The 27,930-nt window shown below is 38.9% G+C and overlaps 1 protein-coding gene across 2 annotated transcripts in view; it reads left to right on the forward strand.

The window, feature by feature from the left end:
• The window catches only part of LOC136250691 (kinesin-like protein KIF21A), a 465,334-nt gene that overhangs the window by 351,393 nt on the left and 86,011 nt on the right, over window positions 1–27,930 (forward strand). Inside the window, exons 30-33 of one of the 2 annotated variants that reach the window (XM_066042921.1) lie at window positions 9,962–10,153; window positions 17,368–17,461; window positions 25,632–25,733; window positions 26,338–26,386. In XM_066042921.1, coding sequence (XP_065898993.1) covers window positions 9,962–10,153; window positions 17,368–17,461; window positions 25,632–25,733; window positions 26,338–26,386 — 437 coding nt within the window. The remainder of the gene's footprint in view (window positions 1–9,961; window positions 10,154–17,367; window positions 17,462–25,631; window positions 25,734–26,337; window positions 26,387–27,930) is intronic. The other variant, XM_066042922.1, reaches the window with a different exon arrangement.

Below are 27,930 nucleotides of genomic sequence, written 5' to 3' on the forward strand. Positions count from 1 at the left end.
ACAACAAATCAACCTTTAGAGCGATCAGCAATGAACAAATCAACACAAATCTACCTGTAGAGAGATAAGCTAGAAACAAATCACCCTGTAGAGAGTTCAGCTACAAAAAATCACCCTGTAGAGACATCAGCTAGAAACTAGACACAATGTAAGGAGTTCAGCTACAAGCAATCACCCTGTAGAGAGTTCAGCTAAAACAAATCAACCTGCAGAGAGATCAGCTACAAACAAATCACCTTATAGAGAGTTCAGCTACAAACAAATTACCCTGTAGAGAGATCGGCTACAAACAAATCAACCTGCAGAGAGATCAGCTACACACAAATTAACTTATAGAGAGATCAGCTACAAACAAATCACCTTGTAGAGAGATCAGCTAGAAACTACACACAATGTAAGGAGTTCAGCTACAAACAAATCACCCTGTAGAGAGTTCAGCTAAAACAAATCAACCTGCAGAGAGATCAGCTACAAACAAATCACCTTATAGACAGTTCAGCTACAAACAAATCAACCTGCAGAGAGATCAGTTACAGACAAATCAACCTGTAGAGAGATAAGCTAGAAACAAATCACCCTGTAGAGAGTTCGACTAAAACAAATCAATCTGCAGAGAGATCAGCTACATACAAATCACCTTATAGATAGTTCAGCTACAAATAAATTACCCTGTAGAGAGTTCATCTACAAACAAATCACCCTGTAGAGAGACCAGCTAGAAACAAATCACCCTGAAGAGAGGTCAGCTACAAAAAATCACCCTGTAGAGAGATGAGCTAGAAACAAATCACCCTGAAGAGAGGTCAGCTACAAACAAAACACTTTGCAGAGAGTTCAGCTACAAACAAATCAACTTTTAGAGTGATCAGCAACAAACAAATCAACTTGTACAGAGATCAGCTAGAAACAAATCAACCTGCAGAGAGATCAGCTACAAATAAATCACCTTATAGACAATTCAGCTACAAACAAATTACCTTGTAGAGAGATCGGCTACAAATTAATCAACCTGCAGAGAGATCAGCTACACACAAATCAACTTGTAGAGAGATCAGCTACAAACAAATCACCCTGTAGAGAGATCAGCTAGAATCTAGACACAATGCAAGGAGTTCAGCTACAAGCAAAATCACCCTTTAGTGAGTTCAGCTACAAACAAATCAACCTGCAGTGAGATCACCCACAAAAATGCACTTGTACAGAGTTCAGTTACAAACAAATTACCCTGTAGAGAGATCAGGTAGAAGAATTCACCTTGTAGAGAGTTCAGCAACAAAGAAACCACCATGTAGAGAGTTCAGCTGCAAACAAATCACCCAGTAGAAAGATCAGGTAGAAGAAGTTACCTTGTAGAGAGTTCAGTTACAAAGAAACCATCATATAGAGAGTTCAACTACAAAGAAATTACCCCGTAGAGAGTTCAGCTAGAAGAAGTCACCTTGTAAAGAGTTTAGCTACAAAGAAACCATCATGTACAGAGTTCAGCTACAAAGAAACCACCATGTAGAGTGTTTAACTGCAAAAAATCACCTGTAAAGAGTTCAGTTAGAAACAAATCACCCTGTAGAGAGATCAGCTAGAAGAGGTCACCTTGTAGAGAGTTCAGCTACAAAGAAACCACCACATAAAGAGTTCAGCTGCAAATAAATCACTTGTAGAGAGTTCAGCTAGAAACAAATCACCCTGTAGAGAGACCAGCTAGAAGTGGTCACTTTGCAGAGAGTTCAGCTACAAAGAAACCATCCTGTATATAGTTCAGCTACATTTCAAGTCACCCAGTGGAGAGATCAGCTGCAAAAAAATATCTAATCCAAAACAGCCAAGCTGCAAAAAAAGTGTGCGGCCCTCAGAAAGGCTATGGTGAAAAAAGATGTGAAATCCAAGGTGGCGGCCAAGAAATGGCTGTGATGGTAGGTTAATGGTAAAAATTTTAATAATGACAATTCAGGTGAATTTTTGTGCCGCTTCACAAAATTTACCTAAATTGTCATTATTAAAATTTTTACCATTAACCTACCATCACAGCCATTTCTTGGCCGCCACCTTGGATTTCACATCTGTTTTCACCATAGCCTTTCTGAGGGCCGCACACTTTTTTTACAGCTTGGCTGTTTTGGATTAGATTTCATTTCTTTTTGTATTTGTATACCCCAAAGCCGGCCTATGGCCAGCTTTGGGACTTTTTTAACCTATGTTTTTTTCTTTACTACAGGAAGAAGAAAAGATGAAGTAGATGTACTTTTAAATATTTTATCAGTAAATGTACAAATTATATATACTGTATAATACATATGTGACCGGATTTGCGAAAAGGGGTCTTCCACACACATCCAATTTGCCAACTTTGACAATTGATAACTTCAGATTGGAAAGAGCTATTGCCTTGAATTTTGGACAGTGGTGAGCACCACTATAGCTGAATACGTGGTGAAATTTTCAGGTTAATATGTTACTTGAACACTGAGTTATGGTCTCCAACGGTTACGGAATTGGATGTGTGTGGAAAACCCCTTTTCGCAAATCCGGTCACATAATATTATATTGATTTCAGAAATCTCCATTGTGGTTTCTTTGTAACTGAACACTCTACAAGGTGACTTCTTCTAATTGCTCTCTCTACAGGGTGAATTGTTTGTAGCTGAACGATCTACAAGGTAACTTCTTCTAGCTGATCTCTCTACAGGGTGATGTGTTTGTAGCTGAATTCTGTGTAGGTGATTTGTTTGCAGCTGAGCTCTTTACAGAATGGTTTCTTTGTAGCTGAACTCTCTACAAGGTAACTTCTTCTAGCTGATGTATCTATAGGGTCACTAGTTTGTAGATTAATTCTCTACATGATGGTTTCTTTGTAACTGAACTATCTATAAGGTGACATCTTCTAGCTGATCTTTCAACAGGGTGATTTGTTTGTAACTGAACTCTCTACAAGAAAACTTCTTCTAACTGATGTCTGAACAGGGTGAATTGTTTGTAGCTGAACTCTCTACAGGGTGATTTGTTTGTAGCTGATCTCTATACAGGTTACTTATTTCTAACTGATCTCTTGAATTCTGTTCAGGTTGACTGCTCTATTAGGATGACTGCTCTATTAGAGTATCTCGATCTCGCACTTGCTACACCAAGTTGGATTTCGTGTTATAACTCCGTGGCTTTAAGTCTGATTTTTCTACACCATTGAAGAGCCTTTCTAAGATGATAACTCCATCTGTACAGCGATTTTCAAAGCATTACCCCAAGTGGTTTATCTGGTAGGCGTGGCAAGCTTAATAATAATAAAAATTAGCTAATCTCGATTGCATAATTGTTACACACTGTTGATTTTTTCGCTGTATCTTCCTGGTTTTTAGCTCGATTTCTTTCAAACCACAAAAGGTTTGAGGTTCAATAGTTAACCTATTCACCCACCGATTTTCAGCTTCTTCCCATACGCGGTTTACCCTGTAGGTGTGACAACATATTGGTGTTATTTTTCGTGCATAATCGCTCATAACTCTTTGCCTGTTTATGGTATTCCAGCCAAAGTTGGTACAGAGATGCGCCTTTATACCCCCCTTCTGTGTGCCAAATTTCAAGGCAATCGGATAACGCGTTCGCGTTTTATAGCAGTTTTTGTAAGTGTGCGAAAAGAGGAAGAAAAATAAGAAGAAGAAAAAAAACAAAAACGAAGAAACTAAGCCAATTTTTGAAGTCGCATATCTCAGGAATGCCTGAAGCGATTTCGCTCAAATTTGGAATGTGGAGTACTGAAGTTGGAGGGAATGTACACAGCAAAATTTGTCTTGTTTCATCAAGGCAGCACAGAGCTACGGAGGTGCAAAAATTGCGTTTTCTTTCTTCCTGTCAATATACTCACGGGGTTGCGCGCCGGCTTCTTGGGCCGCACGACACACTACCGTGTGTCTTGATCCTGTGGGGAATAATGGGCATGTAATAAATATATGTATATAATTTGTATAATTACTAATAAAATTAAATATAATTGAAGCATTAAAAATCTTCTTTAAGTTCTTTTCTTCTTCCCGTGGTAAAGAAAAAAACACATTGGTTAAAAAGCCTCAAAGCCAGCCATAGGCCGGCTTTGCAGTGTACAAATACAAAAAGAAGTGATATCTAATCAAAAACAGCCAAGCTGTAAAAAAAGGTGCGGCCCCCAAAAAGGCCATGGTGAAAAAAGATGTGAAATCCAAGGTGGCGGCCAAGAAATGGCTGTGATGGTAGGTTAATGGTTACATTTTAATAACAACAATTCAGGTGAATTTTGTGCCACTTGGTCTTGGCACCAAATTCACCTGAATCGTCGTTATTAAAATGTAACCATTAACCTACCATCACAGCCATTTCTTGGCCGCCACCTTGGATTTCACATCTTTTTTCACCATGGCCTTTTTGGGGGCCACACCTTTTTTTACAGCTTGGCTGTTTTTGATTAGATTCCATTATCATGGATAAAATCCAGTTACAATACAACTAATGCTTATCATATTATGGCTTTCTCTCATAAGACTTGGGCTGCACGCGTGTCCACTTGAGGTGTTACATGGACTTTCCAAGAGATTTCCCCTAAATAGATCATGTGATACTTGTCAGTCTGGTGGTACTTATTCTTAGCCATGGTTCAACAATGCAGTACATGTACTGTAATATAGTATAAACTGTCAGGAATTCTTTGTACACTGCTAAGTATTTTTGTATCACGCTTTGACAGTTGATGATAGTATAGGGGGAAAAACTGTGGTGGTAAGGCAAATGAACACCCCTAGCTAAGCCTATGACTTTAACTAGCTTTATCTACAGGAATGAATGTTGCTGATACTAGTGTTCCACCGATAATCGGATCGGTATTGTATCGGAGCCGATAATGGGCTTTTTGTATCGATCGGTATTGGTTATTTAGGTATTCCGATACTGATTAATAGCTACTCGCGCCAACATTCATCATCATAAGAATCATCTGTAAATGCTATGCTAGCAAAACGTGCAGGCTGGAAATAGTGTTGAGCATTATTCTAGCACAAAAGGTGCAGGAAACGTTAAACATTGAACAAATGCTACCTACTATGTTTGCATGAAAAAGATCGAAATACTCTAATAGAACAGTCACTGCACAATAAATATTCTAATAGAGCAGTCACACATAGCTAACTTGAGAGGTGTGTAAATTGTATGGCAATTATCAGTATCGATATCTGTATCAGTGAAAATTTACTGCTAGGTATCGGTGTCAGATCAGTAGGTATTTTCTGTATTGGTGGAACCCTAGCTGATACATCAGGGGCATCAGAGTAAAGGTGAAGGTGGTAGCAAAGGATCAATCCTGTAATGCTGCTGAACTGAAAGCAACTAGCATGCATGCTTTCTCCCTCGGGAAAGTATATGTACTGCAATCTTTTATTTAATTGATTCATCAAATTTGAAAGCTTTGTTTAATTTCAGTCCAAATGTGGCGATCGAGGCTATGGTCTCATGCACTGGTTGCACTCTGATGCTGTTGTCCATGGCAATACTATTCCATCTTGCCACGTCTTTATGATTGAGTCCTCTATTTCTTTCTCTGCTGCTCCAATCCTGAAGTTTTGACCACAGTATTAGCTTTCTGCAAAAATGGTTATATGATAATATCAATTAAGAGTCCCTTATTATGGATGGATTCTTGATAATAGTGACCATTTATTCAGCTATCAAGTTGCATACACTGTATCTAAGGTATTACATCTGTTCGGTATAAATTGCTATTGCATGTACTATGAGGCCTGTGAAATATGAAGCTCTAGCTCCCCAGTGAGCCTATCACTGGCAAATATGAGTGATATCCACCTCAAAAACACCTTTATTGTGAAAAGGCGCATTCAAGAAACTACAAGTACCTGTAATCCAATGTAAAAACAGCTCATTTGTAGAGCAAGGTCTCATGAAAGAGCTGATATCTGGAGTGGCCAAGAATTAATCTTAATACAAAACTACCAATGTTTTAATCCATGCAAGAGCACCTTGGCTGTAAAACAGGTGCACCCTTTAAATACCAGTTACTGTAGATTCCATAAAATTTCGGCATCTCTAAATATTCGGCACTCCCCATTCTTTGAACGCAATGTGCTCTAAATTTCGGCAAGTGCAGGAAAGTTTCTAATTATAAGTGTGCAAATTTTTCGGCACTTGGATTACTAGTTGACGAAGGTCTCTTGAGTACTGAGGATTCCCAGTGACCTCACACAATATGCTACCTCGATGCTGGATGAAGCACCAAGTGTGAAATTGTTCAGGGAACGTACCCAACGATATCATCGTGTGACATCACACCGGGGCTTAGTACCGCAAAATGATCTTCATTTCATAACTCTCCTGGCACCACATCTCTTTGTGACATGATACACCCTTAGATAACGCTTTGTTAAGCCATGGAACACTTCATGCAGCATCTGGTAGCGAGATTTATCACAAGATAGTTCATAATATTAGCTATTGATTGTGGTTTCTATTTTTTATTACTTGTTATAATCCTTAATATTACGCCTGGGTGATTGTATTCAAAAGTGATGCAATGAATTGACCATCCTCCTGGATAATGTAGGCAATAATACTATATAGCATGAGTGTAGTGGTATCATCATCTCCGCCTCAAGGCGTTCCTGTTGGTACCTGTAGAAATAAATCCAGAAAGGAAGCAGTAAACGGATCGCAAATAACATAGCCATGAAGCGTGCAGACTGTATAATAGTTAGACGTCAAGAACCAGGGTTCTACGGGATTTAGAAAACTCGAAGGCCCTGGGCTGTAGCGCCCAAGCGAAGCGAGGGCGCTACTAAGGGCCTGATGGTTTTCTAAATCCCGTAGAACCCATTGATTCTTTACGTCTAACTTATTTAGACTCACCATGGTAACAGAAATTTGAAATTCTGCTTTCACTACACGACAACTCGATAATGGCTACTATTGCTGACTCTCAGGTACAAGAACTAAAGGACTTCCTTGACAACAAACTGTTTCTATTTGTTTCAGACAGCAAAGCGGACACACCTACCTGCAACAACGTTACTCATGTTGGTTTCCCCGCTCAGACCAACTTAACAGAGACAGAGATAGATGAAATGTTTCTTCAAGCCTTTGAGGAACTCAATGACAAGAGCATGTCGAAGTTACAAGAAGCTGTTGTGCCCGCCACCAAGAAAGACCGTCACGCTATGGCTGTTTCACAGTTAAGCGACCATTCAGCCTTGGCCGGCAACAGGCCTTTTGCAAAACCCGTTTCTAGCAAGGATATCAAACAAGTTGTGAAGAGTGCAGTACCAGAGAAAACGCAACAAGACTACAAGTATTGTGCCAAGTTGTGGCATGACTGGGTATCCTATCGAAGGAAAGAAACTAATGTTATTATACCTTCCTTACACAATTTTATGAGCACAGAATTGCAACACTGGATGTGTCCATTTATATTAGAAGTAAGAAAGAAAGATGGTTCTGTATTTCTTCCTAACACATTGCACCACATCTGTTGTGGAATCATAAGATTCGTTAGAGCCAATGGAATACCTACAATTGATATTTTTAAGGACAAGGAGTTTGCTCAATTTAGAAAGGTGTTAGACTCAGAGATGAAAAGGTTGCAGTCAGCTGGAATAGGAACTACACAACGACAAGCAAAGCCAATTACATTTGATGAAGAGGAAATACTATGGGAGAAGGGAATTTTAGGAGACAGCACTCCACAGTGCTTGGTAGATACCATGCTGTATATGAATGGGCTCTATTTCTCTCTTCGTGGTGGTAAGGAGCACAGAGATCTTCAACACAGACCATCACAAATTCAGTTGATAGAAAATGCTGGAGAGAGACCATATCTAACTTACAAGGAGGATATTTCAAAGAATCATCCTGGTGGACTACGAGGCAGGAAATCAAACCCGAGGTAGTGATACATCACGCAAACATAGAGAAACCAGAACGTTGCTTTGTGCGACTTTATAAATTGTATAACAGCTTGTGTCCCTCAGATCGTCCTGATAATGCATATTATTTAAAACCACTACAGAAGCCTTTGCCTGGATGTTGGTATTCAAGTCAACCTATAGGGCATACAAAACTGGGTACTACAATTAACAAGATGTGTCAAAATGGTGGCATTCTTGGTTATCGTACCAATCATTCTTTAAGGGCTACAGCTGCTACTAGACTACATCAATCTGGGTGTATAGACAAACAACGAATCATGGAAAGAACTGGCCACAGAAGTGTTGAAGCAGTACGAAGCTACAAACGAGCCTCCAAACATCAGCAAGAGCAGGTATCTGATATATTAAACAATGGATGCATTGTCAGTGCAACAAACCAAAACGGCCTCATTGTGATGATATCAATACTGAAAATACTATTGCACAAGTGAATTCCAAATCTGTACATGGTTCATTGTCTTTGGAATATTCATCTTCCTGTACTCCTGTGTTCAATATATCATCTTGCTCATCTGTCACTATCAACTATGCTGGAAATAAATGAGACATTTATCATGACATTATTGTTATTTAAGCTATAGCTATATTATTGTATATACATGTCCATGTAGTGCACATAACCAGCATTATGATTTAGACTTCAACTCATTGTACCTTGACAGGTACTTTATAACAAGCCTCCCTCTAATTCAGTACCGTTCCAATTTAAATGCCCATGTGTTGCCAATGTTACAGGCGCGCTTAATTGCATTTCAAAGCAGACTACAATTTGCTTGACAACTTGTTTTTGAATGTTGACAGCTGCTTGTTTAAACAAGAAATGTGGTGTAATGTAGTAGAAAGGTACTTGTTACACCTCCATCTTGTTGAGTACGGCTGTTACTAGCCATTTAAACGCCTGTGAGCTGCTAATGTTACAGGCGCGTAATTTTCGTGTTTCGTATTGCCTCAGAGCGTGGTCTCTATTGGACATGAGCGTGGCTCTACGGGATTTAGAGACCACGTTTTCAGCCAATCAATTTTCAGTATCAAACTTGTTGAAGTCTAAATTAGGGATAGATCCCTAAAAATTTGACAATAGCACCGGGTTGGTACATTTTTTCCCTAATTGTTCAGCCAGACACAAACGGAATTAATTTATTTCTGCCGAATTTTTTAGGAATCTACGGTATTTTTCATCAGATCTTTCTCTGCAATTGAGCTGTTTTTACATCGGGCTACAGGTACTTGTAGTGTCTTGGACATGCCTTTTTTACATTGAAGGTGTTTTGAGGTGGTAGTATATAAGCAACTACTGTCTGGTACTAATATCAACATGCCATGTACTGTATGTATTTCTCTTAAAGTACAGGTACGATTCCATTCAAATACTTACATTTAGTTTTATCTTGGCATTTGATATTCTCTTTAAAGTTGTAACAATTTTGAAGTAGCCCACTTGTTGGTGTGGCTAAATTATTGTAAATACCTTTTCTATTACGATTGGCCCACTCGTGAAAAGTTCACTTATCTCAAGTTGAGTAGCTACGTAGTTGACTGAGGGTGGTTCACTTGGTGCTTTAAACTGTCAGTATTGTACATGTAGTCCATTGCTGTAGCTTATTTTCTTGCTGGGAATTACCCACTCAAAGTACAAGTTCTAACACATCCAGAACTACCCTTATGCTAGAGATAAGTGAAATGATGGTGTGTGTGGAATTGTATAGTGTGATTACATTTGCTGACAAAAGCTAAAGAAACCCTCCTTTGTATGCGTTTGTGTTTACAGACATAAAGATGCTTTCTTCTCTTATAATACTTGTTTAATTGTGCATGAGGATTTCATTGTGCATTACTCATTGTATATATAAGGGAAAAGTTTGCGACCACCCACTCATTGTGGCTTTTAAAAACCTCAGCTTTGCCTCAGGTTTTTAAAATCACAAAGATTCTTGTGGTAGGTCTCTAACTATTTCTTGTTGAATAGTTGTCTGCAGTATGTATTTATTGCTGTAATAGTATTTCATTTTATTTAGGGTTTGGAAGGTCAGCAAGCTCAACACAGAGTACAAGAACTTTTGGCCAGACTTCAAGCATCTCAACAAGAAACAGAATTATTTCAGACCTTGGTATCCCCTTCATTAGCCTCATCATCATCTTTGCCTATAGAGAGTGTTGAATCTTCCAGTAATACATCAGCAGCCAACCAAAGCACTGTGAAAGTAAAAGTATGTTTGTAAATGCATACATGTACAGTTGTACTGTAGATTCAGTGTATACTTATTACATTCATACTGTACTTCTTGTTTCAAACTACTTCTTTATCGCTTTACTTCACTTTTAAATTAATGATTTTTAATTGCACTAGTTTGTTAACTCTTTGTTATAGTATAGTTATGATATATGTACATGTGTGGCTGTGACTGCTTTCTCAACCTCATTGCTTATCTCGAGTCAATATCAAATATCATACTGTACAATAGTACTGTATATTAGGGATCATGGAGGTTTGGGTTTTTCTGGCCAAAAATATAACCTAAAAACCAGTTTCACAATAGTATCTTGGCGCTTTGGCAGTATTGGTTAGGTATAACCAAGCCCAAAAGTGCTTTTAGTTCGACCCTAAATGCTTCCAATAGATTCCTTCGAAATTAAAAAAAATTAATTAATGGAATTTTCTACTGACTGACTAACTGCCTTCAGATAAGCGTAACTAGACAACTGCTAATGCTACAGGCTTGATTTTTTTACTGTTCGACATCGCTTCGTCCCGAGATGTGCCTTTTGGCATACCGCAGTACGTACAATGCACACATCATACTTACCTTTGTCATCCTTTGTGTCCCATTTCTTTTTTTCTGACAACCAAAGGTGTTAATATTCATGGTAGCGTGATGGCTTCCTATGGGAATTTTCTGTATTTTCCGTGGTGACTGAATTAATTACAGAGGCGCTTCTCCTTCTGTACTTCATTTGTAGTGCTGCAAAATGGGCTGAACATAACTGAAAGTATAATGGCCACTGTAACTTTCGAGTCAGTAATGCTAGTTGGGGCACACAAATCATCCGTATTTTTCATGGTGACAGGATTGATTACTTAGGCGCTTCTCCTACCTGTTCTTCGTTTGTAGCACTGTGCAACTGGCTACACATATTTGAAAGCGAAGCATTATAGCCACTTGACTTTCAAGTCAGTAACTGATATCTGTGGTGAGTGTTCATCTGAAAACATTACCGCTGGCACCTTCCTTTCTTTTGATGCAGTATGTGCGGGTTCACCAGTCATAATAATGTTATAAAAAAGTAAACAAACAAGTATAAAGTAAAATTAAGAATTTTTAGTTTGATTAGGGATCATAGAAAAAAGTAGGGAAACAAGGGAGGTCATCTACACCTACAGATATACTAGTGGACATTTAACTTCTAATTCAGTCATGGTACGTAGGTAGACTGAATTAGGGATTACTAGTATACAAGTATAGGCAACCTCCCTTGTTTTCCTATTTTGATTTCTATGATCCTTAATCAAACTTAAAATTCTTTGTAAGTATAAGGGAAAATGAGTAATTTTTAAGTTCAATTAAGTATCATATAAATAAAAATAGGGAAACAGGGGAGGTCACCTACACCTTGAGATATACTAGTGGACATTTAATCCCCAATAAACATTTAATCCCTAATTTAGTCATGATAAACAGGTTGCCTACACCTGCAGATATACTAGTGAACATTTAACACTCTATCGTGTAGGCGACCTTCCTTGTTTCCCTACTTTTTCTATAATCCCTAATCGAACTTAAATTCCTAATTTTTCTTGCACTTGTTTGTTTACTTTTTGTAACATTATTATGACTGGTGAACCCACGCATATCGCATCAAAAGAAAGAGTTGCGGCAGAGATAAAGCTTCATTGGAACACGCACCCTGGTTATCAAATACTGACTCAAAAGTGAAGTGTCTATTATGCTTTGCTTTCAGTTATGTTCAGCCCATTATATAGCTCTACAAATGAAGAACAGTAGGAGAAACTCCTCTGCAATCAATCCAATCACCACAGAAAATATGGACATTTCCAGTTTACAAACATAAGAGAATCATACATCGTGCTACCACAAATTGACACCTCAGACTGTCAGCAAAAAAATGGGACACAAATGAGGACAAAAATAAGTCCATGATGTATGCATTGTGTGTACTGCGGTATGCCAAAAGGCATGTCTCAAAATGAAGCGACGTTGAACAGTGAAAAAATCAGCCCTGTAGCCTTGAGTTACACTTGCCTGTACATGTAGATATTGCAGGCAAGCAGTTAGCAGTAGAAAATTCCGTTAAATAATTTTTATAAATTTTGCAACAATGTATTGGAGCATTTAGGGTTGTACTGAAGGCACTTTTGGGCTTGGTTATACATTTCCTAACCAATACTGCCAAGGCACCAGGATGATATTGTGAAGCTGGTTTTCAAAAGATGTTTTTTACCTGAAAAACCCAAACCTCCATGATCCCTAATATACAGTACTACTATAGTGTAATTCAGTAATTATAGCAAGGGATAGCTATACAGTACAGAGTGCCTGGTTAGCTACAGTAGTACAACATCAGTTTGTGCAAGATTCCACTTGATTTGGTAGTGGCACCCCTTCTGAAATCACTTTTACATTCTAAAGAGTCTCTGTATCAGATTTAATGCTTGGGACTGTAATACAACTGACCTCATGTTTTGCTTATGTAGGTGCAGATAGATAAATACAGTAGGTATATATGCACACACTGCAATAGTTTGTGCATGATGTTTCTTCTATATTTATAAGTGTATGAATACCTTTGTTTACTTAATTAATGCAACATCAGTTGTTAAATGTAATTCCATATTTTGTAATTCATTACTTGTGTGTATATCATTAATTACCTCACTTTTATTGCTAAGCATGCGTATCTAGAACAGATCGCTGTAAAGTGCAAACAACTATTTTACAATAATAGTCTATCTAGTTGTCTTTTAAAATTCTTATAGCAATCACTTCATGAGAAATGAAACTTGTTTGAACACAGTAAGCTTTACTCTGTGGAATGTGAACAGTTGTACTCATAGGTTGTACAGGCATTTTAGTAACCAAAAACCAACAGCACTAGCTACCAGCAATGGTGTTTCCAAGGAACCAGCTTCGCATGCATTTCTTAGCAGACATATAATTATCGATATGCTGTTGTGTGACTTGAAATACTGTAGATGAGTTTAAATGAAAATTAATGGAGGGAGTAAATTTGTGCATGCTCGTGTGTAAATTTGTGCATGCTTGTGTGTAGATTTGTGCATCACAGCTAGCAAGCATGGGAGAGAATATAAAGGCTATGCACCATGTATGTAGGACATCTGCATCATGGTGCTTGTGGTAGTATAGAACAGTAGACAGTAATTGGAAAGCATTACAAACAAATATACAGGAAAATACCACGTAGATGGGTTGCATTAACAGCTGGTGGAATAATAGTCAGACCCCTCCCTAAGCCCACCCACTAGGATTAGCAGACTACATTGGAAAAGAATATCTAATCCAAAACGGCTAAGCTGTAAAAAAAGAGTGCGGCCCTCAAAATGGCTATGGTGAAATAAGACGTGAAATCCAAGGTGACGGCCAAGAAATGGCTGTGATGGTAGGTTAATGGTAAAAACTTTAATAACAACAAATCAGGCGAATTTGATGCCACTTGGTCTTGGCACAAAATTTTCCTGATTTGTTGTTATTAAAATTTTTACCATTAACCTACCATCACAGCCATTCCTTGGCCGCCACCTTGGATTTCACATCTTTTTTCACCATAGCCTTTTTGAGGGCCGCACTCTTTTTCTACAGCTTGGCTGTTTTGGATTAGATTTCCCTTTTGTTTGTATTTGTATACCCCAAGACCGGCCTGTGACCGGCTTTGGGGCTTTTTTAACGTATCTCTTTTTCTTTACCACAGGAAGAAGAAGACAAAGCAGATTTTAAATACTTTAACTATTTCTGATTTTATCAGTAAATGTACAAATTATATATATATAATACATTTATTTATTACAGAACTCTCTACATGGTGGTTTCTTTGTAACTGAACTCTCTGCAAGGTGACTTCTTCTAGTTGATCTCTCTACAGGGTGATTTGTTTGTAGCTGAACTCTCTACAAGGTAGCTTCTTCTAGCAGATCTCTCTACAGGGTGAATTGTTTGTAGCTGAACTCTCTACAAGGTAACTTCTTCTAGCTGAATGCTCTATAGGGTGATTTGTTTGTAGCTGAACTCTCTACAAGGTAGCTTCTTCTAGCTGATCTCTCTACAGGGCGATTTGTTTGTAGCTGAACTCTCTACAGGTGATTTGTTTGCAGCTGAACTCTCTACAGAATGGTTTCTTTTTAGCACAACTCTCTACAAGGTAACTTCTTCTAGCTGATCTTTCTATAGGGTGATTTGTTTGTAGCTGAATTCTCTACAAGGTGACTTCTTCTAGCTGATCTCTCTACAGGGTGATCTTTTCGTAGCTGAACTCTCTACAGGATGATCTTTCATAGTTGAACTCTCTATAGGGTGATTTTTTTTGCATCTGAACTCTCTAAACGATGGTTTCTTTGTAGCTGAACTCTCTACAAGGTAACTTCTTCTAGCTGATCTCTCTACAGTGTGAATTGTTTGTAACTGAACTCTCTACAGAGTGTTCTGTTTGTAGCTGAACTCTCTACAGGGTGATTTGTTTGCAGCTGAACTCTCTACAGGGTGATTTGTTTCTAGCTGATCTCTCTACAAGGTAACTTCTTCTAGCTGATTTCTCTACAGGGTGATTTGTTTATCGGTGAACTGTCTGTAAGGTGACTTTTTCTAGCTGATCTTTCTACAGGGTGATTTGTTTGTAGCTGAAATCTACAGGGTGATTTGTTTGCAGCTGAACTCTCTACATGGTGGTTTCTTTGTAGCTGAACTCTCTACAAGGTGACTTCTTTTAGCTGAAATCTCTACAGGGTGATCTTTTCGTGGCTGAATTCTCTACAATGTAACTTTTTCTCGATGATCTCTCTACAGGGTGAATAGTTTGTAACTGAACTCTCTACCGGGTGATTTGTTTGTAGGTGATCTCTATAGGTGACCGGGCCTGCAAATTTGCCTACTTTTTCAAACTTTGACGTGTTATAACTTTGTATTCCTTAATTGTTTGTCCATGAAATTTCAGCACAGGTTTTATTTTAGTTTGGCCATAATTGTTTGGCCATGAAATTTCGTTCACATTTAGTTGGCTTTAAAATACAAGTTACAGAATGAAAATATTTTATCCCAGTATGGAGATATGAGATGTCATGTGGTAGGGTGTACTTTGTTCCCACATGCCGGCCCAGTCACATATGTTTTACTTGTTTCTAACTGATCTGTTCAATTCTCTTCAGGGTGACTGCTCTATTAGGATGACTGCTCTATTAGAGTATCTTGATCTCGCACTTGCTACGCCAAGTTGGATATTGTGTTATAACCTTGTGGCTTTAAGTCTAATTCTTCTACACCATTGAAGAGCTTTTCTAAGATGATTACTCCATTTGTACAGCGATTTTCACTAAGCGCTTTTTCTGGTAGTCGTGGCAAGTAGTCGTTTTTTTTATTGGCTAATTTCTATTGCATAATTGTTACACACTGTTGTTTTTTTCGTTGTATATTCATGGTTTTTAGTAGAGGTGTACCGATATAAGAAAACTAAACCGATCCGATACCGATACGATATGGATTAATCATTTTCAAACCGATCCGATACCGATACGATATGGATTAATCATTTTCAAACTGATACGATACCGATACGATATACCGATATAACTAAGTGTAGCTATTTATGTTTGAAGAACCACATATGCCATGGTTAACTTTATTTTAGCTACTGAAGAAACTACTGAAGACAGTCTTAAGATTATTGGCTATGCTTGGTTACCCATGGTGGTGTGGCCTCTATTGACAGCTCAGACTATAAGGCACCCACAAATATTTTAATACATGCCCCTGCCAAGATTAGTCCGGATTACTCCGCATTTTAATGGCTTGTAGAGATGGGTGGTTGTTTTATGCTGTGCTCTTGGTTCATCTTTTTGCTGTTTCCCCAGGCTCATCACTATGAGTGTTTGTTGTATGATTGGTAAGCTTTTTGTGACAACAAAACAGTAATTATCCACGCACTTAAATGGCTTTGCGTAACGTACTGCTTTTAGACAAGGAAGATAACTACTCTTTCCCGCCCTTGTTAGCTAAATAGTAGGGTTTATAATATGGCTTGATCATTGGACAGTGTCCTCAATATAGTTCAGTTGTATATCGGTGTATCGTATCAGTTTTTAGCAGCAATATCGGCTGCCACCGATATAGTAGAAATGTCTATATCGGCCACCGATACGATATGTATCGGTATATCGGTACACCTCTAGTTTTTAGCTCGATTTATTTCAAACCACAAAAGATTTGAGGTTCAAGAGTTAACCTATTCATCCACCGATTTTCAGCTTCTTACCGTAAGCGGTTTACCCTGTAGGCGTGACAACATATTGGTTTTATTTTAGTAAATAATCGCTAATAACTCTTTGCCTGTTTATCATATTGCAACCAAAGTTGGTACCGAGATGCGCCCTTATACTCCCCTTCTGTGTGCCAAATGTCAAGACAATCGGATATGGAGTTTGCATTTTATGGCAGTTTTTGTAAGTGTGCAAAAAGAGGAAGAAAATTAATAATAGAAAGAAAATGAAGAAACTAAGCCAATTTTTGAAGTTTTATATCTTGGGAACGCTTGAAGTGATTTTGCTCAAATTTGGTATGTGGAGTACTGAAGTTGGCGGGCATTTCCACAGCAAAAATCGTTTTGTTTCATCAAGGAAGCACAGAGCTACGTAGGTGCAAAAATAGCGTTTTCAGTTTTCCTGTCAATATACTCATGGGTGTTGCTTAGGATGGCCTTAGAAGTCCCTGTGACTTTAAAGTCGGGAATCCCCAGGTATTTTTCCGCCAAGCCTCATGCATTTAAGATTTGTGAAATTTGCATAATCATATAGGAGAACCATGGAACCCTGCACACCTACTAAAACAACCACTATCATTGAATGGCAGTTGACAAGTGAAAATATCAGCTTTAGACCAATGGCTGACTGTTTGTATTGTTTACCAACCCACATTAATTATTATTAAAATTTAATTTTACAAATTTTGATAAATCTGCTTAGGAAGGTATAGTGTTAACTGGGTTCCTGTACTAAAAGTATATACTGTACATACATGGGGCAGCATTAACTTATTTCAGTAATGATACAGCATTACAAAGGCAAATATTGAAAACTATGACTAAAAAGTAATGACTGTACATTAATTTGACAATTACAGTATGTATTGTGCATGTTTGTATGTGTCTGTAATTATGATCTTTGAACTGTTACTTGATTTTTTAGAGTCGTCGTCGTTCTGCTACTCCTCAAGAACTAACAATGACAAGGAGTAAAAGAAAACTAAACAGCAGGCAAATATCATTATCTCTAGAATCATGTACGTATAAAGCTTATATGTACTAAAAGTACGTAGTACATAAATATTAAAATAATCAGGGGTATACTATAGCTATCATTTTATATACAATGCACCCTTCTGAAGCAATGGCTATGTATGTACAGGTTTACTGTACAGTTTTCACTACTGTGAACCACTTTGTTATAAGTATGCTTCACTGTCGTTCAAGCATTTATAAAATTCCAATCATCTTGTTTTACAAATTGAAACTTTGTATGCGTATGTAACTGATGGGATGGTACAGTGTACTAATGATTATCAGTAGGGTACTTACTGGCAATGTACCTGATTTCCTTTTATTGTTGGATGCATATGTAATGGTTATAAGAATAGAAAATTGTGCTAATTCACTTACTGTAGTTGAATACGGTAGTACTGTATACTATGGATCATGCAGAACTAGGGTTTTCCAGCCAAAAATATCATCCTAAAACCATCCTCAATTTACCTTCATGACAACCTGGCAGTATTGGTTGGGCACAGCTAAGCCCAAAAATGTCTTAAGACCAACCCGAAACCCTTCCAAAAAGTTTCTATTGAATTTTAAAAGAATTATCTGATGCCTTCAGCCAAGCATAACTCTAGAATGGATATACACTGTAGCTATGGGCTTGATTTCTTCACTGTTCGATGTTGCTTCATCCTGAAATGTGCCTTTTTGCCAACTATAGTATGTACAATAGACGCATCATGGACTTGCCTTTGTCCTCCTTTGTGTTCCAATTCTTTTTGCTGACAATGCCAGTAAGGTGTTGATTTGTGATAGCGTTATATGGCTTCCCTGTGGCTGTGTTGGTATCTCGCTCGTATTCTCTGTAGTGACTGGATTCCTTGCAGAGACGCTTCTTGTAGTGTTCTTCATTTGTAAGGCTGTGTAATGGACTGAAATAGGTGAAAGCAAAGCATAATGGCCATCGTTCAATCTCAAGTAGTTGGGGCTCTAAAATCGTCCTTATAACATAACTGATAGCGAAGCGTAATGGCTACTTCACTTTTCAAGTCAGTAATTGATACCTGGGGTGCGCATTCAAGTAAAAACATTAACTGTGGTGTCATTCTTTCTTTTGATGTGGTATGCGTGGGTTCACCAGTCATAATAATGTTACAAATTGGTAAAGGAACAAGTACGATAATATAAAAGAAAAATTAGGAATTTTAAGCTCAATTAGGGATCATAGAAATAAAAAGTATGGAAACAAGGGAGACCACTTACACCTGCAGATTTACTAGTGGACTTTTAATCCCTAATTAAGCTATGGGTATAGAGATTAACAATGACGACAGGTAATCTGCAGGTGTAGGCAACCTCCCTTGTTTCCCTACTTTTTATCAAACGGTACAGTCGTATTGTTTAAGCAGGGATCCAGGTGAAATTTTCGTGCACTGCCTAAAATTTTGACTTTAAAAATCATCCTAGAGACATTTTACACGCCAAAAATCACCTTTACGGGATAGTACTAGTCCATATAATACATAAAACAGCATCAAATGCAACAAAACACTTGCAGGTGGCCCGATATAAAATTTTTAAAAATCGCCAGAACTCAAATTTTAGCCTTACTGCCTGCCTCACTGCCTAACCACAGTAACAAGGATAGAGGCCAAACGAAGTAGCACACAGTCATCATTTTACTTCACAATAACAAACTCACCAGTGGGATGTGCCTTTTGAGGTTCCGACGAGTGTAGGTCCTCTGCGCCTTGTCTTTTCTTTTATCTTCAGTCAGGCTGCTTGTCTTCTTCTTCATCCAACGAAACCATACCGAGGTGTCAATTTTCCGTATCAGCGCTTTCTTTCAGCCCCCTCCCCCATGCTGGTGTTCTTATTGATGTTCACCCCCATTTTACTTGTAAGGCTGCATCATGTTGAATCACTGCTATGTAGCTAATGTGCACATTCGTTCTGTGTCTTGCTTGCAGCACCTGATGACCTCCCCGATAGCAGCCGGCTGTCACATATCCCGGAACTTGATGACGAGATTGCCAGCATCGATAGTGATGACACAGGAGATTTGCCCCAAACCGAGAAACTGATATTGATCAGCAATGGGCTACCTCCAATACCAGCAAGACTAGTGAAACGTGTGGAGGATGGTTCATTTGTTGAGATGGCTGAGCTCCTGCCAAGCTACTTGGACACAGCAGATCTTAACACAGACGACCAACATACCAGACCATGGAAGCGACCCCCAGTGCTATCGGATATTATGGATTGGGTGCAGTGTTTTGGGATGTACATTGCCATAGTTTCTCACCACAAGCCCAAGTGTGTGGCAGATCTCCTGGGATATCAAAGAATCATAATGGGAGCATCCCTGGATTGTCGTGAAGGGAAATGGTTAACTTATGACCGTCGTTTCCGTTTAAAGGCATCTGCTTCTAATCTCAAGCAGTGGTCTACCATAGATATCACCATCTGGAACACAACCTTCCCAGAAAGGGCTATCCGGGGTCATCGACCACAAGGTCCTCCCCCTTACTACCAGCCAAACTCAAACCCTCATCAAAGGTCAACACGCCAAAACCAACCTCTACCAACAAGACAGCCTATATGCCTGGATTGGAATGACAGCCCTAACGGTTGCTCCCGGCCTTCCTGCCGCTATGCTCATTTATGCTACAGGTGTGTCCATAACCCTAGAGTCACAGACAGGAATCACAAAGCCTCCCAGTACACTTACAGGCAGCAGGATAGACAGAACAACAACTAGTCTTGACTTGTCTCCATAGGTTTTGGTTTTCTTTTCTTTTTTTCTTAGCATCTTAATCTTGTACACCATTTGCATAGTGTAAATTTAAAAAAGGCATTGGTAGCGATATGGGTATATCTGCATGTTTCACAAGGGCATCTAGTATGTGTTGCAGTCAGGGCATATTGCGTGGATATTTAGATGTTAACTCAGTAAGCGTATGAATGCACCCATAATTGCTTTGACACAAGTGTTACCCAAATCTATTTCTCCTCTGCAGTGATGTCAGAGCAGCACATTGTTGGTATGCACACCAAGAATTTATGCTGCAATTACGTGGATTGGATCTCTGCTTGGACTACCCACCTGAAGAGCCAGCCAGCTGATGTCAAAGTACCACCCGTAGCCACTGTAGTTACATCCCCACTTGATGTGAGTAGATGGAAGGAGGCACTTTCAGACCACCCAAATAAGCCACTAGCCGACTTCTTCCTCTCTGGAATCACACAGGGCTTCCGCATAGGCTTCAAGCAACAACTGCACCCATTGAAGTCTACAAAGCGGAATTTATACTGTGCTCTCCAGCACCCCGAAACAGTGGAGAAGTACCTGGCTGAGGAGATCGCTTTAGGGAGGGTTGCTGGCCCATTTCAACAGTCACTAGTCCCACACGCACATCTTAGCCGTTTTGGAGTCATCCCCAAAAACCACCAACCAAACAAATGGAGATTAATCGTTGACCTGTCTCACCCAGTTGACAGCAGCATCAATGGAGGGATCCCAAAAGGATTATGCTCACTGAAGTACATCACCATAGACTCGGCAATCGACCAGATTAAACAGATAGGGTATGGCATACTGATGGCAAAGATTGATGTTAAAAGTGCCTTTCGCCTACTTCCTGTGCACCCAGCCGATCGTCACCTATTGTCAATGAAATGGAATAATCAGATCTTTATCGACACTTGTTTACCTTTTGGGCTACGATCTGCCCCCAAGCTGTTTAATGTCTTGGCCAACCTGCTGTCGTGGATTCTTGAACAACAGCAGGTGACACCGGTCATGCATTATTTGGATGATTTTTTCACCTTGGGCCCATGTGACTCCCCTTTGTGTGCCAACAACCTTCAAAGCTCCAGCTTAGGAATTCCGCTTGCGCTAGAAAAGATCTAGGGGCTGTCCCAGCGCTTGACATTTCTAGGGATTACCTTAGATACTGAACTGATGCAGGCTCGCCTACCTGAGGACAAGCTTAGTCGACTGCGTAACCAAGTCAAAGCCTGGCTATCCCACAAAAAAGCTACTAAAAGAGAGATTTTGTCCTTGGTAGGTCTTCTACAGCACGCCACTAAGGTGGTAATACCAGGGATGACCTTTGTCTCTAGAATGTATAAAGCAGCAGCTCGCCTCAAAAAGCTGTCTCACAGTACAAGGTTCACAGCCGGCTTCCGGTCGGACCTCAGATGGTGGCACCTGTTTGCATCCTGTTGGAATGGGACCAGCTTTCTTGACAACTCCTCCCCGGACCACTTCATTACTACAGATACATCAGGGTCCTGGGATTGTGGTGGGGTCTTTGGACCTCAATGGATACAATTGGCTTGGTCGAAGGAATGGGCACGGAGGGATATCATGGCAAAGGAATGGTACCAATCGTCTTAAGCTGTGCCGTGTGGGGCCCACTACTGTCAGGCAGCAAGGTTCAATTCAAGTGTGATAACAGTGGGGTGGTAGACTCAATCAACAAGGGCTCTTCTAAGGAGCCGTTGGTCATGCATCTTTTACAGTGTCTCTGGTTCTTCTCAGCCTATTTCGGTTTCACAATTGTAGCCTGCCACATTCCAGGGGTGCTGAACACGGCTGCAGATCAGCTCTCCAGAAACAAATCGGCAGAATTCTTAAAGCTGAATGCACATGTGTCCATCATCCCGGAGGTTATCCCAATGTCACTCTTGAAACTCATATCACCACAAAAGCTGGACTGGACATCCCCCTCCTTTCAGCACCACTTCAAACGCTTCATTAAGAAACTTCATGCACCCCTCAATTAATGGGAACTGATAAACACATATGACTATATTGTATAGGCTATATTAATACATTGTATATATGCACGCCTTTTGATTCTGTTCACTGTGCAATGATATGTACGCATATATATATATAATATAACAAGCTTGTCTACTGCACCTGTCTATCAAGGGTATTATTTACAGATTGCTTCAAACCACCATCCTCGCTAAGAACTGACCACCTCAATAAACTCCTTGGAAAAGCTCACAAACTACTACACACCGGCCTGGCTAAGTCAAGCAGGAAGACCTATGCAGCAGGTAAAAGAAGATACTTCAACTTTTGCAAGTTGATGGGAAAAAAGCCAATTCCTACAACGGAGTGCACCCTGACACTATTTGTTACACACTTGGCAACATCTAACATATCACTGAGGACTATAAAGGTCTACTTAGCAGCTGTCAGACACATGCATGTTTGCAAGGGGTTGCATAAGCAGTTCAATTACCAAGTCACTCCCCGGCTTCAGCTCATCCTAAGGGGAATTAAGAAGCATCAAGCTGGCAGGTACTTCACCAAACCACGCCTGCCAATCACCATTCCCATTCTACGCAGCATCAAAACTGCATTGTCAAAAGAAACCCCCTCTTACGACAGCACTACATTCTTGGCTATGTGCTGCCTTGCTTTCTTCGGCTTCTTAAGGGTCAGTGAGTTCATTATCCCTGCAGAGGATTCATATGACTCATCCTGCCACTTATCACTTGGTGATATTGCAGTTGACAACAGAACAAAGCCCCGTTTACTGCAACTCTTTCTTAAGCAATCAAAAACTGATCCATACAAGCAAGGTACCAAAGTGTAAATGGGTGCCACTGATAGTATGGTGTGCCCAGTAAAGGCAGTTCTTTCTTATTTGTAAAAAAGAAGTACCCAGCCAGGACCACTCTTCGTCACCGAGAAGGGAAAAGGCTAGACCAGGAGCACGTTCTGTGCAAGACTCAAATCTGTGCTACATAAGCTTAAGTTAGACAATAACTGCTATAATACTCACAGCTTCCGCATTGGCGCAGCAACCTCTGCTTCACTAGCTCAACTACCAGATGCTCACGTTCAAATACTGGGCCGCTGGAGGAGCAATGCCTTTCAACGATACATCAGACCTCCTCCCAAAGAACTAGCAAGGCTGTCTATGACAATTGTAACAGGTCATCACCCATGTGCAAGGACTGTATAATATCCTCTGTGACCTTTGTTGTAATAAAGTGCTGACATATTTCAATGATCAAGTAGTCCTCATATAACTGTTGCATTACTATAATTACTCTTGCATGCCAAGAAACGTACACTAGATATCTACGAAGAACCAGATACTTGGGTGAAAGGCTGACTACGCTCTGCAGTCCTCCTTTCTGTGGCTTGAAGGAAGGCATTTGGAGCATAGAATACCTCTTTAGCACCAAATTCCTTCTCTACCCAAGTATCGGCTCACTGGAAATAGAGAAATAATATAAGACCCCTGTAGGCCAATAAGCAAACAAAAATAATTTTATTTGGACTGAACAAAAATATTTGACCCAGTGTGGCAACCGGGACTGGGTACATTTACCAAACCACCACCACTAACATTAGTCAGTGGGAGGTAAGTGCCGGAGGAACTAATGTTTCTGCCCAAGATATGTTCAAGGTTAGTTGAGTACAAAACATTAAACTTAATTATCTATACTCTTGATTCAAACCTGAAGAGTTTTAAAATCTATTTAAAGACACACAACCACTAGACTTCCCTACTGTACCCTAGTGTGACTCTAATAAATTTGGTTGTATGCACATGAAGGGCAGCTAGTTTAACCTAAGAATAGAACTAGGTCTTGGCATTTTGTAGCTATATCAACTAAGGAGTATAAATATTAGATAAGTAAGTTTAGCGAAGGTAGATCGTTCTAGGGTGATTGGTTTTATGCTTGTCCCATTTAATGCTCACCCAGCTGGTGTTTATCCATTGCCCTGGCGTGCCATGCAGAGCTGTTGCTAGGTGTAAATAAAGTATGATTGGTATAGAGCATATAACTATTTGTACAATCTGCAAAAGATAAGTTTTGCTTACTTCGTTATTCTGCAATTCCGTTATTCCGTATTCCGCGTTTTACTAACTCCCTATATCATTACCTATATTTTAACTACAGTATTACCAGAGAAGCAATGTTATTATGTACCACTGTGTACTTAGTGGGAGTTTGTAAAACATGTAATAATGGAATTGCGGAATAACAGAATAAACATTTTCTGATTGTACAAATAGTTATATACTCTATAGTAATCGTACTTTTACCTTGTAACAACTCTGCATGGCATACGATGACGATAGCTGGGCGAGCATTAACCCTTAAACATGCATAGGCCAGAAAACATGCCCAAATATGTGTGCCTTGCACAAAGTGCTGTATCTTTTGAAGCATCCATCCTATGGCTACTTCATTCTACTTGTGATGTAACAAGGATTAAAATGGTACCTAGGGTTCTAAATTGTGAGACCAAAATTAGCTATGAAATTAATTTTTCGGTAAGGAAACATGCAAACACTTTACATACTTTTATAAAATGGTCGATAACTCAATGGTGTTTGTTCCTATCACCTTGCAACAACTTTCATTTGATTCACCATTAAATTTTCTATCAGGCCACATATGACCTACACGAGTAAACCCACAATTGAAATTAAGAACGTGGCAAGAATCTTTAAACACGGAGATGCGACTCATCGTTGTTTATTGCTTCATAACAATGAACAACGACGAGTCGAAGAGTGTTCAAACTTGGCAGTATTACTAAGAGTGTTATTGCTAGCACAATAAGTCCCAACTTTACTTTTTCCAGCGATCTCTATTCCCATGTTTTAATTTTTTTTAATTTCATAGCCTTGCACTTACTCATCTCAATGAATGAGAAGTAGTACAGTGGTTGGGCTGAATCTGCAATAATATCCACATTCTTGTTTGCCAATAAATTAGAGCTATTCATTTGACAACAAAGACTATAATTATATATTTGCTAACAATGAATAACACTTCAGCTACACATCTAATTTCCCATACCACAAAACAAATACACACTATTCGATTTGTATCTGATTTGTAAACACAATGCCCTAAGTTGCAGACTCTAGGGCAGAGTGTTTACGAATTAAATACAAGCCTTATGTGTGTGTTACAGCTATTACTTGCATGCACATGGTGTATTTGCAGTATACAACAGCACTCTATGTGGTAATTTTGCATACATACCTTAATGGTTATAAGATATCTATATGCGAGTTTGCTACACAATGCTACTGTTTTACTATGCTTGCATACTTATTTTTGTATTCTCACATATATTCTAAATACGGTAACGCATAGATTACCACTAATAAATTAGTGTTTTATATGAGTGTGTATTGTAAATAGTGTCGGAAGAGTCACTTGATTCAACTTTAATTTCAACATCTTGTCCTCCTGGAAGCTGGACAGACTGTAGTGTTGAAAGCATGGAAGTATCTGATAGTACAGGTATGATTTTTGATGCATGTTATACTTTTCTTTTGATTTATTTTAAAATTCTCCGAAATATGCATGGGGTTAGGGGGTTAAAAGACTGCACAATTCCCAAGTTCAACCTGAAATATAGAGACTAATGTAATATTAATGTTGGTCATTAAATAAAGAACCCCAAACAATCAGCCATTGGTTTCAAGCTGATATTGTTCACTTGTCAACCGCCGTCCAATGATGGTGGTTGTTTTGGTAGTTGTGCAGGATTCCATGGTTCTCCTATACAATTTTTGCAATAGGACCATTGATATGATCAGCCACAAATTGTGGCTCCCAATTGCATGAGGCTTGGGTCCTGTGGGCTGTATTTTCTTGTTTTAACACTGTATTTGATGTTGAATGGAGTAAGAATATTCCGTAATAGTGATTTTTGCCATGTATGATATTTCTATGATGGTTTTAGATGTGGAATTTTCAGTGGCACCCATCGCTTTAGGGGGGAACTCTACTGAACAGTACTACTGTACTGTTTGATATGTGAATATTGCTGTTACTTATTACTGAGCTCTTGGCTAATTTAATACAGTTTAAATAAATTCATGTGTTTGTTTCCTTTGTACAGATGGATTCGAAAGGAAAAGTGAAAATTTGTCACATCAAAATTTTCCAAGGTATAATGAATCAGTATGCTATTTTCTCATAATGTTGATGGTGAGAGGGTAGCTGGACATAATAATGTTTGATTGTGTTATTAATTTGAACCAGTTCACTGCCTAGTTTGTATAGGCTCCAATCTACTGCTATAATTTACAAACCATACAATTTAATTTTTTATAACTGCATATCATTTTTACTCGCTTATAAAACATGGGATATTATTGAGTTGTTGTTTGTGTAATGATATCTGTAAAGCCATTTATTACATACTTCAAAGTGTAAAAGTTGGCCTACAGTAAGTTACAACATACATAAAATTTTTACACATTTAACATTGCCATATCAATACTTGAAGCAAATACACTGTACATGTATCTCCAACTTAGGTTTTCAGACATTTGAGAAAGTACACATGTATGGTTACGCATGTGATAACTGTCCCTAAAAGTGCAAAAGGTGCAGCACACCTGTTTCTCTTTGTTAGTGGTGCCACTATTGCTTCAAAGGATTATCTATTATGCTTATAGTGTATTATCAACAATCAAAAAGTATGTTATGACATCATGTTACCAACAATAGTGCACAAGGAACAGTTTCATTTACTTAAGAGTGTGTGGCCATTGCATAGTAAGCGCAGTGACTACTAGAACATACAGCAGAAATTACTGAATGCTTATCCATCTCTTAGACAGTATTGTAACTCACTTTATAGAGGTTATGCAGGAAGCATGGCAACATCACATTTACATATAATTAACTCGCTTATGCACGCATGGATACCATTTTGAGTAGAAACGTTCCTAGTTAAGTACAGTGGCGTTGCAGTATTGTAAGTACTTTCCCTGGGCTTAAAAACGAAAAGGAGATATGAAGATAAAATGAAAAGTGTGGGATGTGCCAAAGATTTGTACTGCTGCTTAGAGAGTAAGAGTGACATTGCTGGTACTGTTGAGGGCAGTGAATCCTCGTGTTGAATGGACTGATTGGTCAATTCACTCTGCTGTAATGTATCCAGACGTGTATAATTAACTAGTTTTTGCCATCAGCTTGTACATTGGAGAAAAATGAGCGGTTTAGATTGATTTAAAATTTTGGTCAATGGCTGATATTATCAGCAAGCAGTTTAGCCACAAACAGGGGGAGAGTCAGACAGAAGAATTGTTTGTTTTTGTCTTCTATTAAGCATTTTCAAAGCTTATCATTGATGGCTTGATGCCACTGAAAGTCTAGGTATAGCTACTAAAGTATATACATACCAGCTATGTGGCTAGTGTATACATGTTGATGCAAAGCTGAGGCTTTGCTGTATAGCTGCTGTGCTCTTTGCTGCTCTGACAAAACTCTCAGTATACATTAGCTATGTAGTGAACAGTCTGGTGCATCAAAGAAACTTTTAAGATGGATCCTCTGTTGAAATTCTTCACACCACTGAGGCCAATTATACTAGTAGTCGGTGCCGTGAATCTAAAAATGATATAGCTACTGTACTTACCACTCAAAAGTAATTTGCAAGTGCTTCATGGAGACAGTGATCAGGTATCTAAGACAATAAAGCTCT

This window comes from Dysidea avara, chromosome 3 (assembly GCF_963678975.1).
Source record: "Dysidea avara chromosome 3, odDysAvar1.4, whole genome shotgun sequence".
NCBI lineage: Eukaryota > Metazoa > Porifera > Demospongiae > Dictyoceratida > Dysideidae > Dysidea > Dysidea avara.